This window comes from Tiliqua scincoides, chromosome 5 (genome assembly GCF_035046505.1).
Source record: "Tiliqua scincoides isolate rTilSci1 chromosome 5, rTilSci1.hap2, whole genome shotgun sequence".
NCBI lineage: Eukaryota > Metazoa > Chordata > Lepidosauria > Squamata > Scincidae > Tiliqua > Tiliqua scincoides.
In genome coordinates, this window is record NC_089825.1 from 118415069 (window position 1) to 118428198 (window position 13130).

At 45.0% G+C, this 13130-nt stretch overlaps 1 protein-coding gene across 1 annotated transcript; it reads right to left on the reverse strand.

Moving 5' to 3' along the window:
- Positions 1–1884: 1884 nt before the first annotated feature.
- Positions 1885–8074, reverse strand: NFATC2IP (nuclear factor of activated T cells 2 interacting protein). Its single transcript, XM_066628988.1, has 8 exons — positions 7984–8074; positions 7772–7894; positions 4950–5095; positions 4792–4857; positions 3831–4020; positions 3340–3484; positions 2346–2452; positions 1885–2265 (listed from the first exon to the last, which is right to left on the reverse strand). The coding sequence occupies exons 1-8, from the start codon at positions 7993–7995 to the stop codon at positions 2107–2109; spliced, it is 948 nt and encodes a 315-aa protein (XP_066485085.1). The 5' UTR covers positions 7996–8074; the 3' UTR covers positions 1885–2106.
- Between the last annotated feature and the right edge of the window lie 5056 nt (positions 8075–13130).

Genomic DNA, 13130 nt, shown 5'->3' on the forward strand with positions numbered 1-13130 from the left:
AACTAGTTGAGAAACACTGCATTAGATTAATGAATTTGCACTTCATGTAGTTACATTTGATGCCTTCTTTGTTAAGTTTCCAGAGGGAAAGCAGTGTTTGGCAATTGCAACAAAACCAACACAAAGTATTGGTGCCTTCATGACTTATATACCAACTGTGGAATACGTGATCAAGCCCAGTGGTTGTCAAACTTTTTAATGCTGGGACCAACCTAAAAAACAAGTTTCACTTTACAGAACTTCCTAATAGCTTGCATAGTTGCACATGCCATGTGTGAGATTGTACAGAGGCCATTAAGGGCTGATTCCCCAGAGGCTCAGGAGTCTGTGGCTATAATGATGACTGGGCAGTAGAAGCTCCCACCCCAGCAATATTTGATGCATATAGCCTAATCTACCCTGTTAGTTTCACAAATCACCAAAAATTGGGTTGTGACCCACTGCTGGACCATGGATCCTACAGTGTGAGAACCACTGACCTAGCCCCTTAAAATTTAAGTCACAATAAATCTGTTAAGATGCCACAAGGTTTCATTGCTTTTGCTTCAACAGGCAAATCCAGCAACCCCTCTCCTACTATATACCTCTTCCTCCTCCTCCTCCCATGGGAACTAACACTTCTCTTTAGAATCCAACAGGACTGAAGACAGAATTTGTGACTCCCGCTTCTGACCACCCACAAACTTCCAGCTACAACTGAAAGAACCTTACACATTCTACAACTTTTGGAACCTTACACATTCCACAACTTTTCTACATGTATGGCTTGTCTCAAAGTGCAACAACAAAGGTGTTTTCAATAATGTGACAAGGCAATAAAAGGTAGCTAGTCAGTTGTCTTCAGCTTGATGGTTCACAATTTCTGTGAGCATCTAGGAATCCTGGGTACTCCTCCCTAAGTTCCAACGTGAGATAAAGACAGAAATCTAGTTGTGCAGGCCTCCACAACTAGATTTAGCCAACAGTAATCAGTGGCATACTACCATAAATTTTTGGCACCCTCCTATGAGACAAACTTTCTTTCAATAATAGTCACGTCTGTTACAGAACCAAGAAAGAAACTTAATAAATGGAAACCCACAAAAAGTACAGGAAAGAACAAGATTGTTATTGAAAGCCCTGAGGTGTTTGAATAAATTAATATTTCCACCTGCTTGCAAAGACAAAAATAGTGTTATGAAGCATATATTTCAAAGGATTTATTTTGTTTTTGTTTCCATATGAGCTCCTGAGATCAGGTTGGAGGCACAACTGGAACCCAGCATATCCTCTCACCTCAACCTATTAAAAGTCTTTGAATTAGTAAAAAACTAGGTTGAAGATGAGATAATTTGAGATGAAAGAACAGGTAAACACCTTCAAAGAGTGCAAAAATTACTTCCTTGTTTAAGATGTCTTTAAAAAACATTAGACTTTTATGTGGACTTGTTAGACTTCAGCCCAAGCCTATGCATGTGCATGAAATAAGTCCCCATTGTAGTCAATGGGGCTTGCTCCCAAGTAAGTGTGCACAGGATTGTTCAATGGTACCCTATCATAATTTATTAAACTTACTCTGCCTAGTCCAAAATCAGTATCTTGGAGCTGCTCTGAGAAAGTCTGAGAATTACAGAAAAGTTGCTATACAACTAAAGTAAACATAAACGAAGAGAAAAGACAAACTTAAAGGGAAATTAAGTTATTCAACGCATACTGGTCCCCAACATTTGTGTCTTACCCACAATGCCAGATCCCCATTTATTTTCACAACACCCCAAGTTAGTGGATGGGATCAGTAACAGCGTCTGATTTTATTAAATGATTCTAAACACTGAAGGGGAGAAGGGAAAAAATTGGGTAAAACTGGAGTAGAATTTTTTATATATATATATATATATATATATATATATATATATATATATATATATATCTTTGAAAAAGGAGAAGAATGAGCAGAAAGTGTTGAGAATTCCCCCACCACACCTGCCCAAACTTAAGGGAAGTTAGGGTATCTCTCCCACATTAAGTGCATTCAGGGTTACAAAACAAGTTTTTTTTAAGTAGGATCTTGGAGGAGACAATGAGATTCCATGAACACACAGTCTCTTTGAGAGGAAAGGGTTTCTTCTAGTTCCACACTTCAATGACATCACCAGACTCCATCCCCAACTCTTGTGGGGTCCAGGTTTCTGCCAAACACTGTCCATCAAAATAGAAGGAAAGTTTGTGTCTGCCAAGGTTTTGGGCTTGACGGTAGCGAGTCATCAGTGCCTGCAATGGCTCCCCCTGCAAGAAAGACGAAGGGCAGCTGTAATATTCACCAGACCAAAACAGAAACCCATCTTGCCCACCTTCAATCCTCTCACCCTCTGCACAGTGATCTCCATCTGGGAGCTTTTGTCTTTCCCCTGTACTCTAAGCTGCAGATTCCCAGAGTCATCACTCTCTTCGCTAGTTGTCTCTACTATGCAGTCTGCAAGACATCCATGAAGAAAAGTTGAAGAGTAGAGCTGAGGAGTTAGGTAGGAGAGCAACAGGGTTGTGGTTGTTGGGAAGACAAGTGGGACATCAGGAACTAACAGCTGGCTGCTTCAGCAATGAGCTCAGGAATGTTTCCTCTCACCATGCAAAGGCCCAGAAAGCAGGCAGTAGCGGCAGCTCAACAAGTTCATATCCAGCCATTCAATTGAAATAATGTTCAGTGATAACAAGATATATTAAAACGCATACAAATTTCAGACAGCAGATAAAATTCACCATAATTACAGGCATCCAAGCAGCAGGTAATCCTCACACTAGACAGAACCCTACCAAATCAACAGCAGTTAAAAAAAATACCCAACAAACCAAAAATGTTACAAATTAGAAGCTTTGTGCAGCAGCAAAAAGTCCTCTCTAATAAAGAAGATTCTCTAATAAAGGAGTTTCAAAGTATGGGCTCAGCCACAGAAGAGGTCCTCTTCCATGTCCCAACCAAGTCAAGATCAAATGTTGATGGAATGTGGAGGACGGCATCTCAGCATATCTCCAATCTGAGAACTTGGAACATCTTAGAACTGGAGAAAGGTCTGTGCTCCTATCCTGTACCTTTTGCCTCTGCTGATAGGAACCTCACAAGACTTCAGCAGAGGCAAGGGCAAGGAAGTTGGATCTAGCAAGAAGCACTAACATCTTGATTTAAAATGAAATAGACAATGGTAAGTGGCCCTGAGAACCTCGGTTAGTAGGAAGGGTAAAAAATATGCACACACAATTAAGTTAACAAGTGAGCAAGTAACACCAGCAGGGAGGACAGGATGGCAATAGTGGAACAAAGAAACTCAAGCATTATGGAAATAGCAGGACTCCTCAACTACTAACCAATGATATCAGCCACACCCAGGCCCAACCCACGTGGAGTGGCTTCAGCTGGAAGTTCACGATCTCGGAGCAGGAGAAGTATTCTGCTGGGGTGAACCTTCAGCGTCTGTCCCATGTGTTCAGCAACTTGCTGAAGAGGGTCCGTCTATAGTGTGTGAAGACAGGAGTTGTGTTGGAGAGATTCAATGCCATGGGCCACAGGGAATATACCACAACCCAGGACGACTGACACAGCATTTTTTTCTAATTATGCTATTCCCGAGGGTATCACAATTTTGCACTGGGGTACAGGCCAAGGCAGGTGCTTACAGGAAGTTCTTTCGGGAAAGAAGGAAGATGACAACAATGACTTGGACCTATATGGAGGCATTGGGGTGGAGGCTTGGTGGGAGAACAGGAGAAACAAGAATAAGCCAGCCAGAGTGACAACAGCAAAATAGAGACGAGGGCAGGATTCCTAAGGAAAGGAAGCTGATGTCAAGGCAGCTCACCATCCGAATTGATAATCTGTGGATGTCGGTCCGGCACCGGATTTTCAGCACCAGCTCTTGCGACTCCGAGGGCTCCATTGTGTCAATCACAATCACATCGTCTTCGTCAGCCCCTAAGCCCTGGCCCTGCAAGCTCTTCTTGGCAGCTGAGAGGGAGGAGGTCAGATGCCTCAGTTTTTGAACAAAGACTCTGAGGCAGGAGTGGGAGAGTGGAAAAAGAAAGAAATGAGAAATAGATCAGAGTGAGAAGCAGAAAGGAAACAGTCAATCTCGTCTTGACATTACTTGAATGGCCTGTCATGCCTTCTCTGGCTAAAGCAATCTCAGCCTCTGTTCCCTATGTTTTAAACAAGAACACCGACCTACCTCACATGCCTTTTGAAAGGAAGTACACTGAACAAACTGTTTATGACAAAGATGGATATCCAATTTTGTAAACCTAAAAGTGTTGTACAGTGATCAACAGTGGAACACAGCTATGCACTAGCAACCCTAGTGGGAGCAATTCCACATTCTGGCTCCCGGCCTCAGCCCCCCTCAGCCACCTGAGATTCTGATCTACTGCAGAATATAAGAACAGAACACCACAAGTCAGTCAATTGAAGAAGTGGTTTGGGATGTTCTGGCCATGGCGACATGTTATTCTGTCCAATTCACAAGAACTCTGTCCACATATGATTTTGTCTCATGCCAAAATGATGTAGGGAGCACAACCTTCTTCAGACCTGTGCAATTTTCAGTATGACATCACTGAGCATGCACCAGTTTCAGGTGGTCCCAGTGCAGAGCACATAGGTGAAAAATGCATTAGAGATGTCTCACACTTGCCCACACAAACAAGCTTTGCTGGAGTTACCAGGTATCACACACTCCATTCCTGTATCACAAAATGTAGGATCCTTTTCCACATCCACACTTCATGTAACCCTGTAATCCATGCAACCCCACTCTAGGCTCTTACGGGGTTCCATGGTGCCGCTTTCTTAGTTGTGGTGGTGGTGGAGGTGAAGGTGAAAGTACTGGACACCTGTTGAGTGGAGAAACCAGATAGGATTAGGTTATCAACTGGTGATTCCTGAGCAGGTAAAAGACACGGGGGAGCAAGAGAAGAAAGCAGACCTTGGCTCTTGCTCTCCTTGTTCTGTAGAAGCCTTTGCCTCTTCCTCAACATCAGAGATGCCAACAACTTGAGGTGGGGGGGATAGTGCTGGGGCTTCAACTGGCAACTTCAAAGATTCAGGGAACAGCTGGAGACTGTTCTGAACCTGGGGAGAAAGGGAAAGGAAGCAGGAGAAGAGAACTCAGGATTGCTTCTAGTTTTGATACACAAGAGTGGTCTAAAAGAGAGTAACCAAAATAATTACTGGGCTGGGGTACCTCTCTTATGAGGAAAGGTTACAGTGTTTAGGGCTCTACAGTCTAGAACAGGGGTGCCCAAACCCTGGCCCTGGGGCCACATGCGGCCCTCGAGGCCTCTCAATGTGGCCCTCAGGGAGTCCCCAGTCTCCAATGAGCCTCTGGCCCTCCAGAGATTTGTTGGAGCCCACACTGGACCAACACAACTGCTCTCAGCGTAACAGCGACTGTTTGATCTCTCGCATGAGCTGTGGGATGATGGCTTCCTCCACTGCTTGCTGTTTCACATCTGTGATTCAGTAGCAGCAGCAAAGGAAAGGCCAGCCTTGCTTTGTACAAGGCCTTTTATAGGCCTTGAGCTATTGCAAGACCTTCATTCATTCATATAAGTTCATCTTTAATATATTCATTTATGTGTACTTATGTAAATGTATTCAAATTTTAAATGTAAATTAATTATTTTTTTCTCCGGCCCCCGACACTGTGTCAGAGATGAGGTGGCCCTCTTTCCAAAAACTTTGGACACCCCTGGTCTAGAAGAAAGATACCTCAGGGGGAGCCAGGGTGGTGTAGTGGTTTGGGAGGTGGACTTAGACCTGGAAGATCCAGGTTCAAATCCCCCCTCAGCCATGAAGCTTCCTGGGTGACCTTGGGCCAGTCACTTTCTCTTAGCCTCACCTACCTCACAGGGTTGTTGTGAGGACAAAAGGAGGGGATCAGCTGTGTACACTGCCCTGAGCTCCTTGTTGGTATAAAAATGTGGAAAAATAAATAAATAAAATATAATTGAGATGTACAAAATTATGCAGGGGATGCATAGGGTGGGTGTAGGTATGTTCTTTTCCCTCTCACACAACACCAGAACCAGGGGACATAGATTAAAATTGAGTGTCGGGTTAGAACAGACAAAAGAAAATATTTTTTTACCCAGCAGGTAATTAATCTGTAGAACTCCTTGATGTGGTTATGGCACTCGGCCTAGATACCTTTAAAAGGGGATTGGGCAGATTGATGGAAGAAGAGTCCATCACAGGTTACGAGCCATTATGGGTATATGCAGCCTCCTGGTTTTAGAAGTAGACGACTTCAGAATACCAGATGCCAGGGAGTAGCACCAGGATGCAGGTTTTGTGTGCTCCCTGAGGCATCTGGTGGGCCACTGTGAGATACAGGAACCTGGACTACATGGGCCCTTGGCCTGTTCAAGCAGGGATCTTCTTATGTTCTTGCAGAAGGGTAATTAGGAAAAAAAGATGATGGATTAATCACTGGAGTTAAGGTGAGGCACTAGCACTCAAAGATTCTTTTCTCAGCTCTGGCAAAATAGCAGAGAGTGCACTGATTGAGGATGGGATGCGAAGGAGGATTTCTGAATCAAATTCTCAAAAAACAAGGGACGCTATAGAGCTGCAGTGTTTGCGAAGCAAGTCTATGATGAAAAGCAAGCATTTGAAACCTTTGTGGAATTCTACAGGGCAAAGATTTTTGTAATAAGCAGGAGGCTTTCAAACTAAAGGATGTCTTCTAAGGTAAGGGATTATTCAGCAATCCAACTAGGACTGCAGAAGGACGTTGGCCCTGGGGGAAAAAAGGGCAGAAAGGACCAGTGCCTTCCATGGAGAAGGCTATGGTTCTTTCCCCAGACTTGTTAGAGTCTGTTGGTCAAGGAGCCAGACTCCAGAGCAAAGAGGGCAGGAGGAATCTGGCCTCTTCCAGACAGAGAGGCAGCAAGTCACTTAGGGTGTAATCCTAACCAACTTTCCAGCACTGGCATAGCTGTGACAGTGGGGCATGTGCTGCATCCTGCAGTTGGGGGGCAGTTACAGAGGCCTCCTCAAGGTAAGGCGATGTTTGCTCCCTTACCTCAGAGTTGCATTGCCCTTATGTCAGTGCTGGAAAGTTGGGAAGGACTGCGCCCTGAGCTTTACAGAAGTCTCCTAGCTTTATCTCCATCTACATCAAGGGAATGGACACTGTGGTCCTGAAGACCCGGACTCCCTTGAAACTAAAGGAAGAAGTAGTTTCTTGGCAAAGTGAGACAAGGGACCAGCAATCTCAGCCTCCCTTCTTCTAGGTCAGAGTTTCTCAAGGTTTGTCCTCCGCCGTACCACCTCATACGGTCCACCTAGTTCGAAGTGCCACCAGTTGGGAGGCCAGATGTGATGTGACAAGCACCAGTAAGAGGCTCAGGGAGGGCTTTTTGAAGCATGCTCTGGAGCCTCCTGCTTGTTTGTCGTGTCACATTCCTGGTCTCGCTGCTGAGTGGCAGCGTTCAGGGGTCCCGCGAGGACCACCAGACACCACCCCAAGGACCCTACCCACTGGTGGTGCCCGTGCACTGGCCGAGAAGCACTGTTCTAAGTGGCTGCACCGTTCACACTTGCAACTGTCTTCCTGCAAGCGCCACTCATGCCCTGCTGGGGCTGCGCAGCCAGCAGAGCGGAATGAAAACAAAGTAGCCACAAGAACAGCAGCTGTTCCGCAGGAGGAGGGAGGAAGAAGCTCAGCCAGCAGTGGTCTGGAGCTGGGCGCCTCCTCCGAGGAGCGGGGGGGGGGGGTCCAGGACTCCCGGGTCCTCTGCCCACCTTGTTGGAGTAGACGGGCACGGTGGGCACCAGGCTGGAGCCACTGAGCAGGCGGCGCCGCTTCTGGGGGGGCTTCTTGGGGGGGCCCTCCTGCTCTGAGTCGCTGCTGGGGCAGGAGTCCGGCTAGGGGAGAAGGAGACACCAAACAGAGGGGTGAGTCGCCCCCCAAGAGTCGCCCCCATCCCCAGTCCGCCCCCCTCCAGCACCCCTACCGCCTGCTCCATGGCCGCATAAGGATCTTCCCGGTACTTTCAATAGTGACTTCTCCCCGACACCCGATTGGCCGCCACTCCTGTCTGTCTCTTTCCGAGGGGAAGGTTCGGAAACCTGTTGAACAGCACACGCCTTTACCGTGCGCGCAGGATCCTGGGAGATGTAGTTTTTAACCCTACAGTCCATGCCTAACAGAATAGTGCTATGTTACGTGTGCGCGCGTGTAAATATATAGTGTGTATATATATATGCATACATACACTATATACATATACGTATATATACATACACACACATATAGTGTGTGTGTATATATATATATATACACATATATGCACACACTCACATATATACATGTATACAGACACACATACACATATGTGTGTGTATATATATATGTGTATATATATATATATACACACACACTTTATACATATAATATAAATATATATAATATATACATAACATATATATGTAACATTACATGTATACTGTATACACACACACACGCACACACACACATAATGTGTGTGTATATATATATATATGTGCGTGTGTGTGTATCTATATAATAGATACACACAATATATGTATATGTTGTAAGGTGTTGCCTCGCCACAGAACCTCACGGGGTGCGTGGGGTTTAGGGTGAAAACCGACAAGCGGATTGACAACTCTGCACCATACAACCGAAAACAGAAAACTCCTGCCCTAAAGCTGGGCACCTGGAACGTAAGGTGCGCCGACCTTGTTTGGGATTTTCTTTGCTGTCCTGCTGAAGCATGCCTTTGGAACTGCAACAGAAGGCATCTATCTCCGGACCAGATCAGACGGAAAGCTCTTCAACCTCTCCAGACTGAGAGCAAAGTCCAAAGTTCAGCTGAAATGTCTGCGTGACTTTCTCTTTGCCAACGATGCAGCTGTCACCGCCCACTCTGCCAAAGATCTCCAGCAGCTCATGGATCGTTTTAGCAAGGCCTGCCAAGATTTTGGACTGACGATCAGCCTTAAGAAAACACAGGTCATGGTTCAGGATGTGGACTCACCTCCCTGCATTACAATCCTTCGCATGAACTGGAGGTTGTCCATGACTTTGTGTATCTTGGCTCAACGATCTCTGACACTCTTTCTCTCGATACCGAGCTAAACAAACGCATCGGTAAAGCAGCTACCACGTTTTCCAGACTCACAAAGAGAGTCTGGTCCAACAAGAAGCTGACGGAACATACCAAGACCCAGGTCTACAGAGCTTGCGTCCTGAGTACACTTCTGTACTGCAGCGAGTCATGGACTCTTCGCTCACAACAGGAGAGGAAACTGAACGCTTTCCACATGCGCTGCCTCCGATGCATCCTCGGCATCACCTGGCAGGACAAAGTTCCAAACAACACAGTCCTGGAACGAGTTGGAATCCCTAGCATGTATGCACTGCTGAAACAGAGACGCCTGCGTTGGCTCAGTCATGTCATGAGAATGGATGATGGCTCTATCCCAAAGTATCTCCTCTATGGAGAACTCGTGCAGGGAAAGCACCCTACAGGTAGACAACAGCTGTGTTACAAGGACATCTGCAAGAGGGATCTGAAGGCCTTAGGAGTGGACCTCAACAAGTGGGAAACCCTGGCCTCTGAGCGTCCCGCTTGGAGGCAGGCTGTGCAGCATAGCCTCTCCTAGTTTGAAGAGGCACTTGGCCAACAGACTGAGGGAAAGGGGTAAAGAAGGAAGGCCCGTAGCCAGGGACACACACCAGGGACAGACTACATTTGCTCCCAGTGTGGAAGGGATTGTCACTCCGAATCGGCCTTTTCAGCCACACTAGACGCTGTTCCAGAACCACCAGTCAGAGCGCGACACCATAGTCTTTCGAGACTGAAGGTTGCCAACTAGGATGTGTGTGTGTCTATTTCACAATATATGTGTATGTGTGTATTTAGTGTGTGTACATATATAGAAATATAATAAATAAATAAATAAAATAGATACACAATATAGGTGTGTGTGTATTATGTATATAATGTGTATATATATTTTTAAGCTCAGGCTGTGAAAATCCTGATCTAGCAAGGGCTTCCTTCTCATCAGCGTGGCCTTTTTATAACTTCCATCTGACAGGACATGTGGCATCCTTATTTCAAGGTATAAGGCTCAACTGCCCTTTAGTCAGAGGACTTCCATCCACCACTTTTGGACTAATGGATTTTGCATTTTCCTCCAACCTGTAAGCCATTGTAAGCCTTGAATCAGAGAATGCAGCAATTTCTGACTCTATTCGATGCTGACTCTCCAAAGCAAATTGCCTGAAGAGGGAGCTACAGGTATGGTGAACCAATCACAGATGGTGCTGCAGACAGACATGGGTTTCTTGTCCTCTCACAGGCTTCCCTTCTTCCTCTCATGCCCTCCTTCATGTCTGGAACTGCTAAACTCCTGCCACAGCAGCACTGTTAGGAGGCAGGGTCTGGAGGGAGCCAGAATCCAGACAGTGCTGCCATTCTAGAACTTCTCACACCACTTGGAGAAGTGGGGCACAAGCACATTGACGATAGGCTTTTAATGAAATGATGGTTTTGCATGGAAAAGGAATGGTCGTTTTGTCTGGGAATTTTGCACGTGTCACAACAAGCCCCATCATAAGAGCCAGCCCCTCTGTTGGTCTGTACCTATTTCAGTTCCCTTTTCAAAAGTGGGAATGAGCGTGATGAATGATAGTGGTTCCTCCTCTCACATCATCAGAGGGGACCCTTCTGATTATGCTGCAACCAGCAGATGTGAAGGGGGTGGCAGCTAGGAATAGGGTATTCTCTGTGGTGGCTCCTTGCTTATGAAATTCCTTTCCCTTAGAATTAAGAACAGCTCCCTCTCTGGAGACTTTTGGTGGGGCCTCAAGACCTTTCTATTCAGGAAACCTTTCAACTAACACTGTGGACTGCCACTTTTAATGAAATGCATTTTAATTGTTGTGATCCTGGTTGTTTGCTCTGTTTTAATGGTTTTTAATCTTTATGTTTTTAGTATTGTTGTAACTGAATTGTCCTGGTTTTATGTTGCTAGCCACCCTGAATCCCCTTCAGCGCGGGACAAAGACTCGATATAAATAAATAAATACATACCGCAGATACTCGCCTATAAGTCAATCCCACCAATAAGCTGAGGACAGGTTTTGAGCCAAAATTCATGGAATTTTCTATGACCCTTGGATAAGCCGGGTTTAAACTTAGGCGGGTGTCTAACTATAGTTTTGTCTGATTTTACCCGAGGCCAGATCCTGAAAAATAACCTACCACTAATTGTTACCTAAGAACTGTAGTCTCTAATTTATTTAAAACATAGTAAAAGATCATAAGATACATGTTTATTCTTTTTAAATTCTGGTCTTCACCACCTTTTTGTAAACACGATCAGAGTAAGTGCACTGTAAACAACATACAAGTAAAACAGTGGTTCCCAACGTGGTATTCATGTACTCCCAGGGACACTCAACAGGACCTTTAAGGGTACTTGAAAAAGAATGGAATAATGGCAGAAAAAGGCAGGTCGTGCTCCAGAATGCCTTGCAAGGACCAGCAAGGCAGGAAGGCAGGTAGCTAGTTGGCTGTGAAAGCACCACCAATAGCTAGTTTTTGGTCATCACTTCATGTATGAACCAGTGATTGAAAACTGGCACAGTAAAAAAGCTGAAACATAATATGGAAAGTGATCAATCACCCAGAATTTCTCAGCACATTTCTGGTGCAAAACAGTGCAAAGGCAGAGTCTTCTGTTCTTCGAACAGATGTAAAGAGAAAATATGTGATGAATACATGAAGTCTGCGTTTTCATAGAGAGGAGATGAGGGCTTGTATTATTACAAACATTTTGCTAAAATGAAGGATACAATTTATGGAAATGGGCTACCAAGGGATATGCAAGTGAAAAAGGTTGGGAACCACTGCAGGAGAACCATGAATCAAATCCACCTTTAAGATGTCTGGTGTGTTAAGCCATATATAACATATAACATACAACTTATAACACATAACTGGGAGTGTGCAATTCAATTCACAGCAGAGAGATGCAGCTGCATATATTTGCAACCCTTTTAACTCAGAAGTAGACCCACTGCTTTCCATGGGAGTTATTCTTAAATAATGGTGCACTGAATTGTAGCCTGGGACTTTGTTTCAAATGGAAAGGAGGATCCCATCCTGGGGTTGAAAAAAAAAAGACCTCTGCCAAATGCATGTATTTGCAAAAAGGAACCAGGTTGCAGCAGCATTTGCAAAAGGGACCAGAGGAGAATAAAAGGTTAACTTTGGCTGGAATTTCCCAGGTAAGTTACTATAGAAACAAATGATCTCTGTATTGTTTCTAATGAGCCTGCTTCAGCAAGAAAAGAAATATTTCAGAGTTGAAAGGCTCTGCCCTCTGATTGACCTGGAGATAAGTCGAAGTGATAACTGGAGCTTGATTACTTGGCAAAAATTTTAGGTACTATAGGTGTGTATCAATAAATAAAAATGGTAAAAAAATAATAAATCAGTGCTGGCACCAGGTTGCCTGCAGCCTGTTGTACAACCTTACATATTGAAGAGCCACACTGCAGGCAGCTCCTGGATTATTAACAAGATTCTGTGCAGCTCCCTGGCTGGGCTGTTTAATATGCACCTGATAACGCATTTCTCCATACTAGGACCCAGGAAGAGAAGAAGGGATAAATCAGGAGTCTCTAGGTAGTGTCACGGCCAAATCCTATCCAACTTTCCAGTGCTGGTGCAGTTGTGACAATGGGACATCACTGCATCCTGTGGTAGGGGGGAATCACAGGGGCCTCCTCCAGGTAAGGGAATGTTTGTTCCCTTTCTTTGGGGCTGCATTGCTGCAGCATCGGCACTGGAAAGTTGGATAGGATTGGGCACCACCATTTTAGACCTACAACAACCCTGTGAGATAGGTGCAGCTGAGAATCGTGAGTGACTGGCCCAAGGTCACCCAGTGAGATTCCCAGGTTTGGGATCCACCACTACACTACAGAAATGTGACAATCCCAACTAGTGAGGAAGGCTGGCTATGACCTTGTCTCTGCCATGGCTAGAGGCAAGTTCAACTCATTTAGCTGTGATGGTAAAAGACCTGGGTTGGCCAAACTTTATTTATTGACTTGCATATT